Source organism: Papio anubis, chromosome X, assembly GCF_008728515.1.
Source record: "Papio anubis isolate 15944 chromosome X, Panubis1.0, whole genome shotgun sequence".
In the NCBI taxonomy this organism is placed as follows: Eukaryota; Metazoa; Chordata; class Mammalia; order Primates; family Cercopithecidae; genus Papio; species Papio anubis.
In genome coordinates, this window is record NC_044996.1 from 29896945 (window position 1) to 29920679 (window position 23735).

Here is a 23735-nt window from a genome sequence, read left to right on the forward strand (position 1 = left end):
CCCCATAAAGTCTCTCTAAATGCCACAATCTGAGTTAGGAATTGGTGTGTCTGGTTAGGTTTGGCTTGTTCAATGATACTGATGACTCTCTGTTTGCTTTTGCTTGCCACTCGTGGATACCTTGTGCACCCTAGAAACAGAGATACCAGACATAGGTAAGCAAATCACATCAGCAGCTACCTAATGTCCCCTCTTGCCTATGAGACTACCTCTTAATAATGTGTTAATAGGGAAATTTTTCTTCCTAAATAAGGTTAAAGAATAGTGTGAACATAAATTTGGAAGTTATAACTCAGGTAAGTGTCTTCCAAAAGAAGAGGGGTCCACTATATAGGATTTGCTGGAGGATCAAAATATACTGAAAAGAAAACAATTAATAAGTGAAAGCTGACAGTTCAGTACTTCATGGGAAAGCAAGGCCTTAAGTCTCATTATGTTTCCCTAAGGTGATAACACAAATGAGTTGATAAGTTCAAATAGATTTGATGTTTTCAAATTGCAGGTAGAGAGAGAGGTAATACAGCAATCTCCCTAGATCCAGAAATATAGTTGTCAAGTGTATTAAGAGACAGTGATCATGATGACCTTCTTTAATATGATTTTTTTCTTTTATTTGACCTCACTGTTTCTATTTTTTTCCACAAAAAGAAGTAATAGGAAAACCTTAAAATGACCATTTACAGACAATGGCACATAGCTCTGAAATTAATCAGAATGAATATTTCTATTCAATGTGTTTATGCATTACACTTGTCAGAACTGTTCTAAATTACCTGAAATTGCAAAGGAGAAAATTGAATTTGTTCACTTCTGAATGCCAATTGTCATCAAAATGGCACTGATGGGGTTTCTAATCTGGATTTCATTTGGGCAATGCCACTTCCTAAATGCCAGTACAGAAGATCAGCCTTGCTACTTTGGCATAACTGATTCCTTAAGCAAATTAAGTTGGTTGTCAAATTGCTTACTGGTAAAGTGTTGCACAGTATTAATTATAAACATTAATTGCCCATTTAACAATCTATGTGATTTTAACTAGCATGAATGAAGTGATCTTTGCTAAGTTGAAGGGCATTGCTTGAATGTAAAACTAACCAAAAGGTGATAGTAAGCCTAACACCCAAGTTGTAAAAGAAACTTCACATATCTCAAATTGCAATTTGCATTGAGACACAAGGGATTAAAGCAAATTGGAATATAGTCCAGTGGTTTTTTCTTTCTCAGGTATGGCTTGTTTTCAGAAAGTAGAAAGAAATCAACCTAAAAAGAACTAAAGTACACTTGAGAAATGGCATAAAACGGCAAGTTACATATTGATAGGAGGGACCTTCCTGACTGCTGGCTATCAAGAAAATAACATTGATTAGATTTGACTTCGGTATGTTGGGCTATTCTATTTTCTAAAGGCTAGTACACAAAGTTTAAGAACAGTCTGGCTGAGCAAAATAGGACATGTTGCTCATTAGAAGGCAGGAACACTGATTTGTTTTGCTGCCTTCAGAGCAAGAGTATTCTGATGGTATTTTGCACACAAAATCACATATAATCTAGTCTAATCTTGGTCTAGGCCCAAACTTGTTAGTGACCCCGGACAAGCTCCCTATGTGTCTGGGTTTCCCCGGCTGAGATTTGAGGAGATTGCTAATTTTAACTTTCCTCACAGGCACATTGGGGGTATTCAATAATGAATGAATGTACTGCATTCCAAAGTGCTTTTGTGCAAATGCATTTCTCTTGGAGAAATAGCCTATGGATTCTTCCTAAACAAAGCATGATTAATCTGGCTGAATTGAAACTCCACAAACTGGCTATCAAAGTATTGTAGTTGTTTCAGAGAAGGGTTGTGACCCCTTCTTTTTTCTAGAAAGATCTGAGCGCATTGGAAAAATTTTATTCTGAAGGCAAAAATTTAACTATATATGTAAAGACTTTTACTCAAACCCCTATTGAAGCAGTTTTTCCCACAGAGATGCCTTGTCTGGTATGGCTGCCAAATCAATTCTAGGGTTTGTTGGGGCCCTTCATAGTTTATTTACAGCACCCGTTATCGTGGTTCCAGGGTTGGAAGTGTCCCTGGAATCTACTGGATTCTCTTACTTGATGAAGGTAAGTAGGAAAAAATGAAATATTCCAATTGAACGTATTTTTTTCCAATTAAAACTATAAACAGTCTCAAATTAGTATTTGCCAGCCTGATTATTATTAACATACATAAATATGCTTGGAGGGCAAATATAATTACAAATACAATTAATAACATTCCGGTCCTTAAAGATATCTTGATTGTTCTGACTACCCTATCCCCTCCATTTTGCCTAAGTAGCAAGGCCTGAACTCTTTTATGTCTTAGTTTTATATCCTGCAGTTCAGTTTAGTTTAGCATTTACTAAGCACCAATCCTGTCAGGCCCTCTGTTGGCACTGAGAATAGAGAGATGAATATGGTTCCTGCCTGCAAAGAGCTCACAGTGTAGTTGGAGAGAAAGATATGTTAGGGGAAAAAAAAAAAAAAAAAACAGTGCTTACACCCAGCACCAAGATCTTGGTTTCTAATACCATTCTCCAATAAAGGGAACCGGGGGGGGGGTCTTTGGAGAAATGGCTGATTCTAGGATTGGGGCAGGGGGTATAGCAGATGAGCCCAGAGCATCTTATAGTGCCAGAAAGTAAGGAAGGGCTAAAAAAAAAAAAATCCCTCATTGATGGGGATATGGCAAAGGGACACATGAGTCAACAAAAAGAGCTCCCAATGGCTAAAGCTGGAATAACTTGAGCAACAAAATAAAGTAGCATTGGATTTAATGCAAAGTATAAAATAAATATCCCTTAGTCCATACTGACATAAATAAATGGTTGAATTAATAATACATGGAGACGAGATAAAGCTCCCATTTAGAAGAGTTCCAAACAATTTATGTAGATACTCCACTCTCAAGAAGGTGGAGCATAACTCTCTACTCCGTAAGTGTTGGCTACGCATAGTTACTTCCTTCCAAAGAGTAAAGTGTGGAAAGTAAGGGAGAAAGAGTATCTTTACAGTGAAGAAATCTGACAAACATTATTTCAGCCAGGAGATCAAGGTCAAACCCATTAGTGTACATCATGTTGGTAGTATGTACCCTTGATATAATTTGAGCAGGATGGCACTTTATTACCTCTGTGATCGTCCTCCCAAAAGCCTATCATCCCTGTCTAACTATAAGAAAAAACAATCAGACACGTTTCAGTCAAGGGTATTCTACAAAATACCTGACCAGTACTCCTCAAAACTGTTAAGGTCATCAAAAGCAAGAAAAGTCTGAGAAACTGTCACAGCACAGAAGAGCCTAAGAAGACATGACGACTAAATATAATTTGTTATCGTGGATGGGATCCTGGAACAGAAAAACCTTAGGTAAAAACTAAGGAAATCTAATAAGTATGGACTTCATTTAATAAGTTTTAAAACTAATGCTAATACCATATGATAGGTGCTGCTAAGACACAAGTCCCTCCTCTTTACTAATTTCTTTCCCTCTGTTTCTCCTGTTATAACACTTGGACTCATGGTAGTCATATCCTGTCTACTTATCTGTCTCTCCCACTAGACTGTGAGTTTCATAAAGAAAGAAACCGTGTGTATCTTGCACACAAGTAGGTCTCTAGAACATAGCACAGTTCTTGGATACATTGTATGCACTTAGTAAATGATTTTTAATGAATTAGTAAACAAATACACAATACTGCAATGGTACCAAGGAAGTAGTTCAGATGAGAGATAATGAGGCCTTAGAGTAATAAAGGCAGAGATAAAAAGAAGTGAGCAGACTGGAAAAGAATTTAGAAAGTAGAATTTAAAAACCACCTTTCACTGGATGTGGGAAATGGTGGAAAGAAGGAGGTAGAAAAGAATGGCTTCTGGTTTCTGGCTTTGACAACTGGGTGCTAGGCAGAGGTATGGGCAATGAGCATATCAGAGATAAACAAGACAAGATTGCTCTCCACCAAGCTTTATTGCAACAGGCAGGGCAGGAGAGGGAGATGCAAACAACACGTAAACAAATAATTTAATATGATATGTAATCCCCAGAATAGAGGTAAGATAATGCAAATAACCCAGACTGGAGAAGGAAAGACTGGGAAAGTTTCCTTCAGGACATGATGCCCAAATAAAGCTTCAAAAGGCATGTGAGAATGAACTAAGAGAGGAAAGGCTTGGCTAACACACCAAGAAACATTAAAAAGTTTTTAAAGATGGGAGCCAAATGATCAGAATAACTCTGCAGGCAGCATGGAAAAAAATGATTTAAGATTTCAAAAACACATCCTACATGTCGATCTATAGAAAATATTCCAGGCCAGAGATGATGAAAGATAGGACTAATGTAATGGCATAGGGATGGAAGATGACCATGTTTCTGAAAGTTAGTTTACAGATACAATTGCATGTGGAGAGCAAAAGAGGGATTAGGGATGACTTCCACATTTGGGATTTGGATGATGTCAATATTACACGAACCTTAGGTTCAAGTAAAATGTCTCCAAAACTAAGGTTATTGTAGTCATTGAAAAACTGAAATTAGGAAGAATCAAAATAATAAACAAACTCAGCCATCTATACAGATAAAAATAACTTGAGATTCCATGTGAATATGTAATAGAAAAGTTTTAAGAATGCCAAAATCCAAACAAAGTAACTTTAGCGTCACTTTTAGGAGGTATAACTATGTGATTACACAATCATATGATTGCCATTATAACTTTAAAAAGGTTAAATATAACCAGTTCCATTATGTCCTGAAAGAACAAAAAACAGATTAGAAAAGTGTGGTAGTCAGTTGAAAAAGGGAAGCTTGCAAAGAAGTTTGGCAGTATATCTCCAACATGATCCTCCCTTAGTGACACTCCTTGAGCTTTGGACATGCCTTTCAATTGACAACTGGGGCCTGGGAGGATGTATTGTCCGCAAGTGAGGCAGGAAGCCCAAGAGAGAGGAAGTCGGTTTATGAGGGATGGGGAAAGCAGGAAAAGAAAGTAACTTCTGTTTTGGATATGTTGAATTTAAGGTGACTGAGGCACCCAGAAGTCATCTAGTAGGTAATTGGATAACAGTATGGATAATAAGAGAAAAATTATTTCCTGAGATTTCCTGTATTCTGTTTCTTTCTACCCCCAAATGGATGGTATTGGAATGTCAGCATCATTATAGGTTAGCAGTACGCATTAGATTTGTTTCATACTTAGATCCACTATTAGAAAAACAGAGAAGTATCCCTCTCTTTGATACTTAAGAAGGAAGATAAATGAATTCACTCATCTATCAAAAGATTTTTCCATTTGTGACAAAAGGCTGAGCCCAGGGGGTTCATGTTGAAAAATTGCCTTGAATAACTTTACTTTTCTCTTCCTTAGCACAAGTCCTGCTCACAAATACTATCTGGCTATGGACCCTGTGTCTGAGTCACTCTATCTATCAGACACCAATACTCGCAAAGTCTACAAGTTGAAATCTCTTGTGGAGACGAAAGATCTGTCCAAGAATTTTGAAGTGGTGGCAGGAACTGGTGATCAGTGCCTTCCCTTTGACCAGAGTCATTGTGGAGATGGTGGGAGAGCATCGGAAGCTTCACTGAATAGCCCTCGAGGTAAAAAAAAATATATATATATACATATATATACACACACACACACACACACACACCCTTGTGTCATCTAAAGATTTTATTTGACTTTATAAAATCCTGAGACTGTTGCCACACTTTAGCCCATCCACTAATCTCAATATTTTGCCTCTAAGAGTCAAAATACTGAAGTCTGTCCCAGTAGAGACATCCAAGGCACATAATGCATTTTTAGCCAATATACATTAGTATGGTTATAACTGTTATTTAAAGAATGAAATGCTTCCTTTTCTAGTTGATAAATATTAGCCAGAACCCTCAGAGTGCCTCCCTGGCACCCCAACCCGCCCCAGAGTTACCTCCTGGAAACTCCCTACAGTCCAGCAACTAAAGGGTTAACCTGACCCAGCAGAGAACCTGCAGGCCCCTGCTTTGGCTCTTCAGCCTGCATTGCTTGGGATAAGGTCTGTGCCTATCTTCCACCACTGTTAAGTATGTTGAATATCTCACAGACCCTAAACGTTCCTGACTTTTGCTTAACAAAATTATGAATCTTCAATGAACTTTTCTTCCATTAATTTATCTGAATCATTCTGGAAATTACTTATATTTTCAGTTGATATGCCTCTAGAATAACAAATTTCAATTTTTTTCTGTTGCCTTCTGTGGGAGTTTGGCCTTATTTTTATTTGTCCTAAATTTACTTCTCAGTCTTCAAGTACCAACCTTCAATTTAATTGCCTAGAATCTAGTGAGCAAATCTGTGTCTCCCAATTAACCTCTGGATTTTCTGGATTGAATCATATGCCAATCTTAGGCCACAAAGTTGAAGGATAGTCAACTTTTAAGTCTGTCATCATATATCATGGACCCTGCCATCTTAATTATTTAACTGCTCTTCTCAGTTCCATCTCCAAGATGTGTGTGTGTGTGTGTGTGTGTGTCTGCACGCATGCATACATGCGTGCATTTATGTTAGTGATTTTTAGAAATTATTCATTTTACTTGGCTTACAAAGCCAGTGTTTTCTTAGTTATTATACAAATAATACAAATATTTGTTGCAGAAAAATTAGAAAAGGGAGAACAAAAAAATTTAATTAAAATCACCCATAAGTCTACCACTGTAGGCTTATATAGAAAACCACTGTTAACATTTTAGTATTTATCCTTCTAGACTTTTTCAATGCATATCAGATATTTTAATTCTCTAAGAGTAGAATCATATTATACAATGCTGTTCTGTAACCTGTTTTACACACAATGTATTGTGAATGTCTTTCCATGCCAATAAATGTAGTGAGATCAGTGTGTTTAATTTATTAGATGGTCGCTTATTACTTTAAATTTTAAGAGGTTACTCTTTAACCATTTGACATTTGCTATATTGGGATTGAATTCCTACTTGTATCACAGTTTAAAGCCTTCACTTTCTTCAAGGCCTTTGTCTTTTATAAAGCCCCTCTGGCTAACCCCATACCATTAAATCTGAATTTATTTAACAGTGTCTACACTACACAATTAGCACTTGATTTTATTTTGCCTTCTTTTGCTTCCAGTGCTTTCATGAATGGGAGATTTTTTCTACTGAAATAAGTTGCTTGAGATGGGAAACCACATCTAATATTTTGGAATCTTCCCCACTTCCCCACCAACTTCTAGCATAGTGTGGGACCCACTACACATACTTATTGTGTAATTGATCAATTAAGTAACTCTCATCTACTCCAGGAATTCCTAAAAGGAATTTCAATGGTGTTTACAGGGAGTGATTTATTTTCCCTAAGGGAACACCAGCCCCCCCCACCAAGTATTATGGTAAATTTTTTCTTTATTTCTCTGTGCCAGCTCTTTCCTTATACATAGTGGGTCCACAATATATATTTAATGAATGAATAAATAACTCGGGTGCAACATATGATCAGCTCATCTTTCAAGAAAATACGTTAGGCTGAGTCTCACCTTTTACACAGGTTTAAAATTCTTGAGGGTATTATAAAGATTTCTGCATAAAAAGTATAGAGGAATCAAGCTTGTATTGTGCCTTAAATTGACATCCTCCTGAGTTGCTGCTAGTTTGAAAACCACTCACCTCAACTACCACATTCAACCTGCCACGTAGAGAATGAATATTTCAGCTTTTCCAAATAAAGCAAATAATTGGTTCACTTCAGCTTTTTTTTTTTCTTGGAAAGCAGCAATAATAAAGTGCTGATGAACAGGATTTACATGAATTCTTGAAGCATCAGTAATGAGAGTGCTGAAATTTATGTATCTATTAAAGCTAATATTAAACTAAGTTTTTCTTCTTGTCATAGCCACTACTACATTTTCCTTTGGCTTGATTTACTCATGTTTTTATCCAAGAGCTTCCTTTGCCATAATCTGGTACACTTCATTCATTCCAAAGCAATAAGGAGCCCTGAGAACATCTAGCCCAGACTTCAGACAGCTAAATGTCTAATCCATCCGGGACAGCTTACACATAACGTTCCTGAAGCTGGTGTTGTCAACATCTGCTTTGATACAGTGAGTGAACTAGAATGCTTAAAGGAGTGGGGTGTGTGGTTCACACTAGGTAGCCACCACACCTCCTTCAACCATGCTAACAATGTTTGAAGACCCTGTTAGTGATCTTTATAATAACTCAGATGGTAGAACCTATGTCCAGCCATCAGTTGCTCTGAAAATGCTGGTCAGAACACTTAGGTGCCTAGCTATGGCACGTATCTCCATGCTGAATATAGTCAGCACTCACCTTTGTCAGTGAATTAGAAGTGAGATTCTCTTTAAATGAAATGCTGCAGGGCGATTTCATAGACTTCCATAAAAGGAAAAATCATGCAAAAAGTTATTACAGTGTACAAAATGAGAGGAAAGTATTGCTAATTGCTCATTTCATCTTTGAGGTTCTCCTACAGATTCTTTGTCTTTCAAGAAGGCCCAATTTGTTTGTTTTTTGCTTTAAAATGACCCTGTACATCAGCTCCCTCTTCCTTCCACTTAGTAGACAGCAAACATTTAATGGATTTCTTTAAGGAGAGGTTTGATTTTTCCCTCCACCTAGAAGCTAATAAAAAAAAGCTGTAGATCAGTAGAAAATGGAAATGTACATCTAGGGAGCACCATTTCTAGGTTAGAGAAGAGAGCTTGCTCTAAGACTTTAACAAGCAACATATTGCAATTATAGGAAGGCTCCCCAACATGTCCTTAATTATACAAGGTAACGCAAATAAATGTTAATCTGTACGACAGCTAATTTACTCTCTAAATCTATTCTAAAAATAGGATGAAATAAAATTTGCTTTTGAGATCATTCATTCTAAATTCGGAGTAAATTATCCAGTGGGGTTAAAAACCAGTCAGCAAAAGGTAACAGGTCAGAAGCCATGGGATTTTTTTGTTTTGGTTTGGTTTTTGTTTTGTTTTTGGTTTGTTTGTTTGTGTTTTTTTGTTTTGTTTAGTTTTGTTTAGCAATTGCAGCAAGTTTTGGTAAATACCAGGTGAGGGAGCCTGGACTTTCGTTTTCAATACATGTAATGCCCATGTTTTCTTTCAATGACTCTGTGCAAGTCACTGTACCTCACTGTGGTTTCATTTAGCTGAACACTAAGATAGACAGGCTGAATGGTGCCAATGACTAATTTTATGACATTGGGCATTTAAACACTGGGTCCTGAAATTCCTCAGTTGTAAACTGAAGGGCTCAGGATGATCTGCCTTTCAGCTCTAATGTATTAAAATAACTGTAACTATAACTTGCTCAGTGCCTACTGTGTGCCATATGCTGTGCTAGATATTTTACACACAGTTTCTCTGATCTTCACAACAATGCATGATGTAAATAGTATTATTCCCATTGTACAGAAGAGGAAATAGAAAATCAGACAGGTTAAGAAATTCACCCGGACATACCTGCACATGTACCACTAAACCTAAAATAAAAGTTATTTTTTAAAAAAGAAATTTACCCAGTATCACACAGTTTACAGATAACAACACTGGAATTCAAACCAGGTCTGCCTGACTCCGAAAAACCCATGATGCCTTTTTTTTTTTTTTTTTTTGAGTCAAAGTCTCGCTGTCACCCAGGCTGGCATGCAGTGGCACGATCTCGGCTCACTGCAACCTCTGCCTCCCAGGTTCAAGCGATTCTCCTGCCTCAGCCTCCTGAGTAGCTGGGATTACAGGAAGGGGCCACCACGCCTGGCTAATTTTTGTATTTTTAGTAGAGACAGGGTTTCACCGTGTTGCTCAGGCTGGTCTCGAACTCCTGACCTCGTGATCCACCCACCTCGGCCACGCTTTACTTCACTATACCACACTGTCTGCCTTTCTGCTAAAATCCATGATCTCTGGAAAGGTTGGAAATATTAGGAAAAAAATGCTTTTCAGTCTGAGGACATGTATTCAATGGGAACAAAATATTTTTATTTATAAGATAAATAACTTTTAGTCTAGTTTCCTTTTCCTATTAAAACAATTTCTCAGATTTGTCTGACCTAGTAGTGTACCCATAGTGCACTACATAGATAGCATTTACGTACTCTGTAAATGTAATTATTCAAATAAATCTCCAGGAAACCTTGTCACTTCTCTTTGGAAGATTCTGTAATTAGAAACTTCACCAAATTTTCCTTAAGGGACACAGGCAGGAAACCTTCATTTTATTAAATTTCTTGACTACAGTAGTAACTACAAATTTTGTTTGAAGGAAAAATGGAAATGGAAGCGTCGCCAAATAGAATTTCATATGATAGCCCCTGGGTACTTCTCCTGGGAGGAAGTCTTTATCTGATCCAGTTTTATGCACTTTGATCTGAATCCCAGTAAAGAGAAACATTTGCCATTTTACTCATCAATACTTCAACGTAATGGGACAAAGAAAAAAAGTTTAGAAAAGAGGTTGACAAAGTACTAATCCCTGGCATTGTATATGAGTTTGAATTGACTTTGAAAGATGCTTTTAAAACATGCATGGATGATGTAGTTGAAACTTAGGTTCCATTTATTATTTTTACTGCAACTTTCTTTAATTCTACAGAGAACCCAAACTAATGAGTCATGTAATAGATGACCAAGTACTGAAGCAGAATGTGAAATGGTACTAGGTGGGGATATAAAATAAAATTTGTGACAAGCTGGATGCATTTATTTTTTTAAGTAGATACAGAGGGTGAAGGAGTGACTGGACAGGATGAAATTAATCAATGACTTAATTAGGTTCTCTTGGACCTTACCAAGGGTTATATCTCTATTTTCATGTACATCTTCAGGCAAACTGACCTCAGAACTCAGCAGGAGCAGAACTTAGGCAATATCCAGACAAGTGCAAACAGTCTCTGAGCTGTTCCATAGGAAGGAAGTGATCCTTAAATCTTGACGGCTTCCAAAAGTGTTTTTAGGGTATACATGACACTAACCTTACAGGATTCATCTTAACTTTATTGTAAATTAAGAAATCTGGGAATAATAAAGTCTAGACACAACCAATCTGTTTTTGTCCCTATCCAGATCTAGTTGAAGCGCATCCTGAAGCCCTACTCATTCTCCTGTCATCTGCATGCTATTGTGAAAAGTTATATTTGGGGTTAATGGAAAGATGCTAAGATTATAATCGGTGACTTTTTGTTAATGTCACTGGTGTCTATGCGGGAGAGAGTGTAGTAAAGAAACAGGCATAGAATGTTCTTTTGGTTCTCCTGTTCAATGGAAGTGGTATGGTTTTTCCTAAATTCCTTTAGCATATGATCCATCTTGGTAACAAAGTCATTTGGATCGACACTAGGGACAGCCCTCAACAAAATTACGGGTAAGCCATAGCATGGATGAAAAGAATGGTATATTTAAGAAACTGCAAATAATTCCATATTCTTAGAGTAAGAATATTGGAAAGTAATAGGAAAGGGGGGCAGAAGCAATAAAAGGAAGTTTGAATTTTATCCTATAGGGAAAGGATTTGAAACAGGAGAGATGTCCACCTTATGCATGCATTTTTGATAATGTTGGTGACAGGGTAATAAATGCACTGGAGCAAAACTGGGGCAAAGAAATGACAGGGAGTACTTACTCATCTGTATAAGATTGGCAATGGAAGGGGATCTAATGAAGGAAACAGAGCAGAAACCTTCAGAAAAAATGGTGGTGGACCAAAAGAGCGCACTGTCCAAGAAGCCAGAGAGTAGTTAATTTCAAGGAGGTGTGAAAAACAGCATCGAATGTCACACATTCGTAGCTATTGCATTAGGCAATGAGGAGTTCATTGGTGACCCTGCCATTGGTGGTTTGGATGGTGGTAGAGGTGGAAGCCAGATTTTTGTCATTTGATGAGCCCATGAAAGATGAGAAAATAAATATCACTGGTAAAGATCACTCTTCTGAGAAGCTTGAATGTGAGAGATGGGGAGTGATAAATTGTGGGAGGCCAATGAGCTCAGGAAGCCTTTTTCTATAAGGGGAGATGTGGCGATGTTTATCAGTCAATGGAAAGATAAAGAAGACAGGGAATAAATCAAAGCATGCAGGAAACTGGAAGGAAGTAGGCCTAGAATAGGAAGGGAGACTGAAGCAGTTATGTGTAGGGTATAGGGATGAGGATAAGTTTGTAGGTAGGAGAAGCTAGAAGAGTGATGATTCTTCATCCTGATAGTCTCAGTGTTCTCAGAGAAGTGGATCTGTTCTGCTGAAAATGAGGGTGTAAGTGTGAAAGGTTTGGGAGAGGTACTTACTGAAGTCTTTCTTCTGGGTAAGACATTATTCTACCACCCACGGCCAAATTCCTAGCCTAGTTTCAAGACATTTCTTATGAGAATTTTACTCCAACAACCTTGTTTGAGAATCAGAAACATCTTGAAAAAATATGTTTGATAAAGCCTTAAAATTCAGGCAAAATATTTGTTCTTTATCCCTCAATGTTCTTGTGCTGTTTTCATTTAGGGGGCTTTCTGTCTCTAATGCTGTTACTGGTCTCTCAGCTTACTGTAACCTTAACAGAAGAGTTTAGTGCCTATTATGCATCCAGAATTAGAGCTTAACCGGGTTTTAATGCACAATTCATCTAATGCATCTGCTTAGGGTAGTCAAAAGATTTTGGCCTTAGATTATGTCAGCAATTGGAACTTGAGGACCTTCCGGCCTGTTCTGTTGCAATCCCAAAGCCATAAGCTGTTGGTGAGAGAAGTCAGACAAAAGAAAGGCACTTACATCTAGCCTTGGCTCATTGCCTGTCTAGTCTAGGTATCATCCATGGTTGAGAAGATCTATATTAAGTTTATTCAAATTTTATAAAGCCACGGATGCATTATTAAATGACTTTTTCTTCCGCATTTGTCTTAATTTTCATGTATGCATCAGATTCTAGCAAACACAGAGGTAATATTTTAGAGGCCAGATACCATGGTAGATAATTTTTCAGGTTTTGGAGTCAAACAGAAATGGATGCAAATCCCAGATCCAATGCTAATTAAATATGTGACCTTAGGCAAGTCACCTAACTTCCCTGAGCTTCAGATTCCTCATCTGTAAAGTTGGAAGACCAGTAATAGTGCCTACACAACGGAGTTGTTGGATAATGTATGTAAATTGCCTAGTGTGACACCCAGCATAAAGTATGTTACTGTATTACATAACAGTATTACCTGCTGTTATGATCAGTCTTGCTGTTTTGTTGCTATAGTAATAATAATTATAATAGTGACCCACATATGGAATAAGTTACTTTGGAAGGAAGGAAACATGTCCTTGTAGGTCAATCTGAGACTTGATAATTTCTAGGTAGGATGGGTGCCACAGAAGAAGCAAGAGTCAAGGTAGGATGGAATTCACATGTTGTATGTGATTTGACTAGCCAACCCCTCCTCACCTTGAGATGCAGCAATTCTAGTGTTGGTTCCTTGTATATGTTGTATTTGGGGGAGCCCCACAAGGTCCATCTAACTAAAGTAATTCCCTTAGCAGCCTACTATTTCACAATTATATTTATTCCATAAGGATTTTCTTCAGATGTGAACTTAGTATGTAGTACAGGGAATTGTCTATGAGAGCAGCATATTAATTCTTCATTAAAACACTTTATGGGAGCCTGGAAGGAATGGAGCAGAAGATGGATATGTTTGGATTGACAAGATCACCTGAGGAAGACAAGCCTAGATGGGAACCACTGAAGGTAGCATGCGTGGAGAAGTGTGGTGCTAGGTATGTGGCAGAATAGCTGCAAAGTGGGAAGAGGTAGAGGAATAGCACTGATATACTTCACCTCTGCAGTATTGTCTAGAATGAAACTTGGACGCCTACATGCAAAGACTGACAACTTGGAATTGTGGTTCCTCTTTTTATTTAAGATCGCTAGCCAAAATAACTTTGCTTCCCTACCACAGCTCCCCAATGTCACACCTTTCTTATCTGCCTCAGCTGATGAAAAAGAAGAGTCCTCCTCACCCCTGCCAAAAAAGTGATAGAGATCATACACTAACAGGCTGCAAATCACTTAAATCATATTTTGAGTGGTGTATTATGGTAACCTATAAATAACTAATTGTGTAAAATTGCTTTAGTAGTTTCTAGATGGCAGCTTTAATTAAAAGCACCAGAGACATTTAGAAGTTTAGAAATGGATGGCATGTAATTTGCCCTTTTACCAACCATAAAATGGTAATTAAGGAATTTGATTCACTTCTTCCTGTTAAAAGTTTTATGAGAATAGCAAGTTCCTTCTAAATACAATTTCTCTTCAGCAGAAGGTAGTACGTTTGCTTTATCAGTCTTCTCCAGCAGGGTAAGATGTTTTAATGTACAAATTCTTCAGAAGTTAATTAGGACATTTCTTTCCATACAAAATGTTTGTTTTTAAGATTCTAAAACATAAAGCTGTATTAGAGTTGAACTTTGATCATGGCTCCATATTTCTCCACCATCAATACAAGATGGTCCAGTAATTTCACAATTATCAAATGCAAGGAGCTGACTATAAAATTAAAGAAATTGGGAAGTCATTTCCTGGTGAGTCTAGCATGCTTTGCTGATTTTTGAAGAAATCTGAAGTCTACAGTGTGTTGACTTCCCAGGGAATGCAGAATATTCACTCCACACCAGCGGAGTCATAAAAGATCATTTTAGCTTCATTGATCCTCCAGAAATACTGGATAAATTAGTAGTTGTACAGTGTAAAATTCAAACAACATGAAGCAAACTAAGATTTCTTTGGAAATCCATGAATTTAACACTGTCACAGGCTAAAACACAGCTGGAAATAGAGTAAGGACGTTCATTTTTTTATTTTATAATTGAACAATTGATTGCATTTTTGGCCACTTTAGCCCAGGGCTTATAGATGTCACTACTCAGGGCACTTACAAACAGCATCATTAATGACATAAGTTAAATGCAACATAAAGACAGCTTCTGGGTTTTTTTGTTTAAAAAAGAAAAAAAAAAAAAACAGGAGTGACTCATAGGTGCTTTTTTTTTGGTTTTGTTTTGTTTTGTTTTAACGTCAAGCATATGTTTAAAAGTTAACTAAGCTGGACAGATCTAAGCAGAAATAGGGGATGTTTGAAATGTCGCCTCTTCATCCCATCTTTCAGTGATTCCCTGGCTAACACTGAGCCCCTTGCAGCAGCCCTCAGCCTATGTCTCCTAGATAGAAATCCACCTTTTTGTCTCCTCTCTTCCCTAATCAGAACTGGGTGGATATAAGTGGCATACTAAAGGGGGATGGGACAGTAGTAGGAGTATTTTATCACTGACGTTATTTAGAATTTCCAGCGAATGTTGATTGTTAAAACAGACCTACTATTCACCAGGTTTATTATTGTTTTTTAAGATTTCAACAGAAAATGCACTTCCCCTTACTCTCTATACCCAGAACCAACCACTCCCACCCGCTCCCCCAAACCTTGGTACACCCCTGCAGATATAAGGAAGATATTCACAAAATAACATTCAGTGAAAAGTTCAGGACGCAAAGCTGTATGTACTGTATGCTGCCTCATCTGTAAGGGTATAAGGATAATATGTAAATTATATGTTATATAATATATATTACTATATATTATATATTTATATATAGAGAGAGAAAGTTTGAAAGGGAGTATATGTAAATGTTAGCAATGATAATTGCTACTAAGAGCATAAGAAATTATAAGTGACTTTTATTTTCTTCTCTTTAATTTTCTGAGCATTTATTATAATTCAACAAAAGACCAGATATTATTTTTTGAGTTGATGATGTCTAGTTATTAAATAAAATGCAACTTTTGTATTTTTCTTAAAATACATGTATGTTATTTTCTCACACACACACCCTGTCTTGTCCGATGGCCCGATTTCTGAGGACTCAGCTCTCTGTTTTCATAGATGACAGCTCTCCAAGAAGGAGTGTCATAGTACTGATGGTTGACAATGGGTTACTCCCACCTGAGCATGTTACAGGAGACCTGCTGAAGGGGTAATACCATAAGTCATGGAAGAAACCTAAATGGAAGACCTTGAAGGAATCCTGGCAGGCCAGTAGTAAAAGATCTTTAGATTACATTTATTATTTTTTTAAAAGAGTAGCAGAAAGAAGAAAAATTTAAAAGGCCCACAATTCCCCCATCTAGATAAGCGCTATTGACATTGAAACATAAAAATGTAAAAGTAATAAATGTCTATGGTTTGATAGTTCTAACTATATAGAAAGATACAAAACAAATTTCAGGCTTCTTTGCCACAAACCCACATACCCAGGTCTCTCCCTGTAAAGATAACCAATTTTAACAGGCTTTTGAGATTCCTTTCGGACCTGTATATATATTTTTCCCTTATGTAAAAGGAAACCATACCATATAGATTACTCCTCACCCTGATTCTTTTATTTAATAATATGTCTTGAAGATCTTTCCATAAAAGCAGGTACATATCTACCTCTTTGTTTTTAAGAGCTGCACGATATTATAACGTATGGATACACCATAATATATTAAGCCAGTTGCCTCTTCATATACTTCTTGCTTGTTTTTAATCTTTTATTATTATAGTGCTGCAATGAATAACCTGGTTCATATATTTTGGAGCGCTTTTGTGAGTACATACATAGGGTTAATTTTTAGCAGTAGTAGATATTGCCAAATTGTCCTCCCAAAAGATTGAACACATTTACAATCTTACTAATAGTGTATCAGAGTGCCAGTTTGCAATACCCTCAGCAGCTCTCAATATAAACCTCCTAATGTATGCCCATCTGATCAGCAGGAAATGGTGTCTTGTAGCTTGTAACTTTAATTTCCATTCCTTTAATTATCAATGAATTTGAGTCTCATTTCATATCTGTTGTGACCATTTGTATTTCTTTTTTAGTAAATTCACTTTCATATCCTCTTCCAGTTTTTCTACTGAGCTGTTGTCCTTTCTGTTCTGGAAATTAAGAAGAACATCCCTTTGTGTTTCATATGTGTTCCAAATATTTTTCCGGGCTTGTGATTTTTCTCTCTTTTTTTAACCCTATGGAATTTTCTAACTTCATATGGTCAGATTTATCAATATATCTTCTTAACATCTCTAGAGTTTGTGTCCAGCTGGAAAAATCTTCCTGTCATAAAGATATAATATATTTAAGGCAGGTGGGAAGACTTTTTAGTGACCCTTAAATCATACCATGTGCCTCTCCAATTTGAGCCCTGTGAAATTTGGAAAACTTAGGAAGTGTTTACAGTAGTTAAAACCAGAGACTTTGGAATAGTACAGATAAAAATGGGTTCAAATTTATTTTGAATCCGTATTTGAGCCACTGTTTTTTCATCTGTAAAATGGAAATAGTACCTACCTTCATTATGGGTTTAGAGAGGATGAAATGACACAAGATGGGTTAAACAGTGCCTGGCACAGATTAAGTACCGAATAAAGTGTGATGATGAGAATGAGAATAAGTATTAAAATACTTTTTTAAGCTAGTAACTATTATTAAGTAGATTATTTTCAAGATTTGTAATAAACATTTTGTTTTCAAAATTGTTTGACTGTATTCAAATTTTCTTCTTTCAGACTTCATTTATTGTACAGACACAGCCCTAATTTAATTCTGTTTACTTGCAAAATTCATCGTTCAACTAAAGGGGAAAAATTGCAACATCAGAGAGATGAGCTAGAGGGTGCTTGACTGAAGAAAAGTGTATGGACAGTCACAAGTACACATGTGCATAAGACATGTGCTATGATATTAACTATAGTATAAAAGATAGAAACAACCTAATAATCCATTAACAGGGGGTTGGTCAAATGATGGAACATTATACAACAGTAAAAATGAATGAGATAGATCTGCATGTAAAACCATTAATAGTCAAAAATATAATGTTGCATGGATAAAAGAGAAAATTGCAAAAGGATATGTAAGGTGTAATATAATTTACGTATTTTTATGTGGTAAAATATACATAACATAGTATTTACTATTTTATTACATGTACAGTTCTGAGGCATTAAATACATTCACATTATTGTTTAGCCATCACTGTCATCCATCTCCTACATAAATTTTTAAAGCACAAAAACAATACTATATATTATTCATGGACATATACATATGTAGAAAATGTATAAAAACATGCATGGGAATGATACACACTAACTTCAGGACAGTAGTTACCTCTGGAGAAGGAAAAAGAGGATAGGGATAAGGAGATGGGATTGGCTATATCCATATAATTTCCTTTTTAACAAAGAGATATGTGTGGGGTGCGGTGGCTCACGCCTGTAATCCCAGCACTTTGGGAGGCCGAGATGGGCGGATCACAAGGTCAGGAGTTCAAGACCAGCCTGGCGAACATGATGAAACCCCGTCTCTACTAAAAATAAAAATTAAAAAATAATTAGCCAGGCGTGGTGGTGGGTGCCTGTAATCCCAGCTACTCAAGAGGCTGAGGCAGGAAAATCTCTTGAACCCGGGAGGTGGAGCTTGCAGTGAACCGAGATCACACCACTGCACTCCAGCCTGGGTGACAGAGTGAGACTCCATCTCAAAAAGAAAAAGAAAGAAAGAAAGAAAGAAATATATGAAGGAAATGATAACATCTATTAAATTTTGGTGGTGTATGCATGATGGTCTGTAGTATTATATTCTGACTTTTCTAATCACTTGAAATATTTCCTAATTGTGAAACATTTTAAGTCAGAAGTAGGATTTAGAAATATCAGCACTTTGGGAGGCTGAGGCAGGCGGATTACTTGAGGTCAGGAGTTCGAGACCAGCCTGGCCAACACAGTGAAATCCCATCTTTACTAAAAATACAAAAATTAGCCGGGTGTGGTGGCATGTGCCTGTAATCCTAGCTACTCGGGAGGCTGAGGCAGAAGAATCACTTGAACCTGGGAGGCGGAAGTTGCAGTGAGCTGAGATCACGCCACTGCACTGCAGCCTGGGTGACAGAGTGAGACTCCATCTCAAAAAAAAAAAAAGGGGGGGGGTCAGAAATCAACTTACAAATGTATACCTGACTATTCCATTTCAAAAAGTGATTTGTTTTGTTTTATTTTGTTTTAAATAAGACTTTCACTCATATAAAAATGATGGTCAAAATATTTAACATCCTGTAAGGCACAGGTACCAACATATGAGAACACACACCAGTTTTGGCCTTGGAGCAGGGTCATCAAGGACCCCTGCATTAATCCATTATTTTCTGAACAGATTGGTTTTGAGGCTCTTCCATTAGCTGTGGAGATCATCACATCAGCACCTCTAGTATGTGCCCATATGTGGAGTTTCCTAAATGGCTGACAGTGAACTTCCTGAGAGAGCCTCCGTATAATGAGTCAGCTTTATCGTTGACCAGAGAAAGTCACTGTTCCCTTGGGAGTGAGTTCTGGCCCATTTAAAGTTTCCCCCTGAGGAATCACAGGCTTAATAACTCAAATGTGAGGTTATCTTCAAGCCTCAAATATCAAAGCCTAGCGAGGAAGCCCCAGTGTTACTTGCTGTATTTTTCTTCCCGTTTCATTTACTAGCTCTTCCACTTGATTTTTCAAAAAGCTTATTAGACTGTGTTTGGGGGAAACACAATTTTCAAAAAGCTTATTAGACTACATTTGGGGGAAATAGTCTAATGGGTTTGGGGGAAAAGAAAGGAGGGTCGGTGCCCCATTTTACCTGTATTTACTCAGGAAAGGAAACTGACTACAGTGGTAGTTTCTCTTAGTGGGCAGGAATGATTTCTCATTTTGGAAAGCATCTCTAACCCAGGGAAATTGAAGCCGTAGTAATAGATTGATAGGTCTGCTTTGTCCCTCCCCAAGCCAAAATCCATCAGAGTAGATTCTGCTAAGCTTACCTATATTGGTTTTCATAATCCTTTCCCTGTGTTCTCTTGAACAAAGTAAAATCAGAACTGCAGGCAGGCTACTACCACAGCACTATTTCATGACTTGGGGCAAGATCTCACCTTTCCAGAGTAATAAAACTGGGGGCATTTCCAGGGAGAGTGGACAGAAGAAGGGTTACTCTGAAATCTTCTGATTTTCACTTGTTATACTTGAAATTTTGAGAAACCACAGATCAACAGTTAGCACCTAAAATGTTTCTTTCTGTTGTACTTTTCTTACTAATGTTGGGCACTTTTTCCCAAGTATATCTGATCCAATTTTAACAGCATGACATTATTCAAATAATCTATTGAATGTTGAAAAAAATACTAGCCAATTTGCAAATGACCAAAACCACTTGCTTCTGCATTGACCCTAAAATGATATCTTCCTAGTTCCTGGAAATGCTGGAGATGTTTCAGCCATTGAATTAAGGAATGAATCATTGCAGTTGTAAAAATGGCATCTGGAAGTATTTTCATACACCTCAGTTTAGTTTTGTTTTACTTCCTTTATCAGAGTCACTGCCTGTTATTAATTACTCATTTTTAAATTGTTCAAATTGTTATGTTTCTAAAATAGACCTTAATCATCTATTTTATGAATATACAAAGTATCTATATATATATATATATATATATATATATATATATATATATATAGAGAGAGAGAGAGAGAGAGAGAGAGAGAGAGAGAGAGAGAGAGTAGTCTTGTATGGCAGGAACTATGCTAAATGCTGTAGTCAAACACCACAACCATCTCTTGTTGCAGCACAAACTTACTGGTTATCAGACAGGAATCCAGTGATGCCATTATCTTAATTAATACTTTCAATATATTTTACTGATGTCAACAAGACACTAGTGTCAATGGCCCCACCTTACTATTCGTAAGATTCCCACTGGTTTTAGCTACTCTAGCACATCCACATCATGCCCCTGGTATATCTTCTTAGAAAAAGAACCACATTCACTGAGCTTTATTGTTTTGTTAAGTTTTTCAGCAACAAATTTGAAAATCATAAGTAAACTAAGAAGATATGGTCCCTGCCCTTGAGTGGAATATTATCTCATTGGGGAGACATGGGAGTACTCATTAGAGAAGACTAAAATACAGGATTAGGTTGCATGTATAAACTTTAAATACCACAGGGATTCACAGACAGGAGAGCTGATTGGGGTTTGGAGAGAAAAAAAGGGGAAAAATGAGAAGAGGGAAGAAGTAGAGAAAAAGGAAGGAATCTGAAAAAGGACGGGACACAAAGATAAAAAAGAACTAGGAACTATTCTAACCTCTATTCCTGATGGGTTAAGTGAACTCCAAAAGAAATAAGAGTTCAAAGAATAAGGCAAAGGAGAGAAGGTAGGCCAGTGGAGAATGAAGAGGTGACGCTAAATGGGAAGTGAATGACTTAGCCCTTCCTGTGAGGAATAGGGTGGTCCTGAAATGGATTTGTTGAAATGGCCCGAACTCAGTATGTAAAATGCATTCTTAAGTCCAGTTGAAAACACCCCAGTTTCTTAGTTGCAGTTCACGCTTTAGATTCACAGCTTAATGACATATTACATCTCATTCCTATCCACTTGGATTGGTATTACACATCTTTTCTAATAGGTTCAGAAGATTTCTGCCATCAGACAAGACCTGTGGAATTGTTTGATATAATTGACAAGGAAATGCCTCCATCAGGATATTTGCAAGTATTCAAGTCAGTTTGTATATTGTAATTTGGGAGGCTGGACTTACACTGAACCTTGAAAGATAAGCAGAATTGTATTCCAGGCACAGGAAATGGTACAGCAAATCTGTAATGATGGGGAAGTTGCAGTATGTTTTAGAGCCAGTGCATAGACCAGTTTGACTGGAGAAATAGTATAGGACCCTGCACAGACTGATAATCACCATCAACATGGAGGAGATGCTGTCAGAATTATACATAGGGCTCCTGCCATCTAAGTCAAGCCATTCTGAAGCAGGTAATCAGAAACAGATAAACCACCGTATGATGCCAGAAAAATTCATCAAAAACATAAATAAGATGGGGCACGGTGGCTCACGCTTGTAATCCCAACACTTTGGGAGGTCGAGATAGGAAGATCACTTGAACCCAGGAGTTCAAGACCAGCCTGGTCACCATAGTGAGACCCCATATCTACAAAAAAAATTTTTTTGATCTGCCAGGTGTGGTAGCATGCACCTGTGGTCCCAGCTATTAGAGAGGCTGAGGGGGAATGATGTCTGGAGCCCAGGTGTTCGAGGCTGCAGTGAGTTGTGATCATGCCACTGCACTCCAGCCTGGGCGACACAGCAACACCCTATCTCTATAAATAATACTAACATCACTTGTGTTGACCTTTCAGAAAGATTTCACACATAGAAGTTATTTTATATGGTCTTTACAGTCATCCACTGACATGAGCAGCTCAGCTTTTCTACTCACCATTAGATAAAGGCAAAACCTAAGGACTAGGAGACTATTTAAATTTGTTAAAGTCACAGTCAGTCTCACAACTGAATCTTCTGGCTTCTACCCCAGGCTCTTTCCTCCACCTCTCATAGCTCTGATGAACTTGTCTGGGTATTTGAGTTTAGAGGAAAAAAGACAGGGAAATGGCTTTGGAAACTCCAATCTCAATCAAGACAAGGCTAAGAAAATCACTAGCCCCCTTTGAAGAAAACATCCCAGCATTATAAATGCTTCTCAGTGTCACATTCTTGTGCCCACAGATTGTCACACTTGTAGGGCAGAGCGTGGAAAGGTAAAAACAGTAAAAGAAGTTGTTTATCTTATTAAACAACTGCTTTGACTATTTTTTGCTTTTTGTTCCGCTATCATATTTGTACCTGTATCTGTGTGTATATGCTGTTGTTATATTCATATATTCTTGATTGAGCCCAAATCAGTTCTCCTAAATGTCTCTTGAACCTCCACTTAAAAGGTTTAAAATGTGTATTCACGCAGTGCTCATTACCCTGCCTTACCTTTTGCAAATGACTGTCTACCACTCCTGACTTTGTGAACTTCTCTTCTAGCACTAGCTTCATTAGTCAAGATGTACGGATGCAGGGAGAATTTTAAATGGGCCCTCTGTGTTGTTTTTGAATGGGCACTACATGCAAATCATTATCCTAAAGAAATTTTAATTCTTCTTGAATTACCCCACTTGTGTGAATAATAATCACTATCGGCTTAATTCCTCATATCCTGCTTTTATTGAGTATTCGGGACAAGGTATACTTAGTTTGCTTTTTATATTAGAACCTCTTGGTCATTCACAGACTTTGAGATAGACTCATTTTCCCTAGAGTGCAACAACTGCAATTAGTGTTTTGCTGGTCCATGGGCAAAAATGAACTTTCCTTCCTAGGGCTAATTGTTCACTAAGGTTCTTGTGTGGCAGTTTCCTTCCTTAAGATGACAGAGACAGTTCTTTCAAATGTATCTGAGTAGTGTCTCAGATATCGTTGCTTGATGTTTGAGGAATTTCTAAAGGGGGAGATATAAAATATGCAGCACAGATTTAGTAAGCCTCATTTATCTTAGCCCATATATACTGAGCACCCTTAAATCTCAGCCTGCAGGCATCTTTTGAGCAGGAACACTAACACAAAAATAAAACAAGACATGTGCATTTAAATTTGAACTAGCACCATCTACTTACCCTAATCTCTCTTTCTCTCTCTCCACACACACACACACACACACACACACACACACACACACATACACACACACACCAACCTCTATAAAGCAAAGAAAAATAAATCACGTTATTATCAGTGTCTGGTTTCACTGTTAAATG

General features: G+C 37.3%; 1 protein-coding gene across 2 annotated transcripts in view; it reads left to right on the forward strand.

Moving 5' to 3' along the window:
- The window catches only part of TENM1 (teneurin transmembrane protein 1), a 385367-nt gene that overhangs the window by 270148 nt on the left and 91484 nt on the right, over positions 1 to 23735 (forward strand). For both annotated transcript variants that reach the window (XM_009198225.4, XM_017954358.3), the window contains exons 18-19: positions 135 to 155; positions 5391 to 5623. In XM_009198225.4, coding sequence (XP_009196489.2) covers positions 135 to 155; positions 5391 to 5623 — 254 coding nt within the window. The remainder of the gene's footprint in view (positions 1 to 134; positions 156 to 5390; positions 5624 to 23735) is intronic.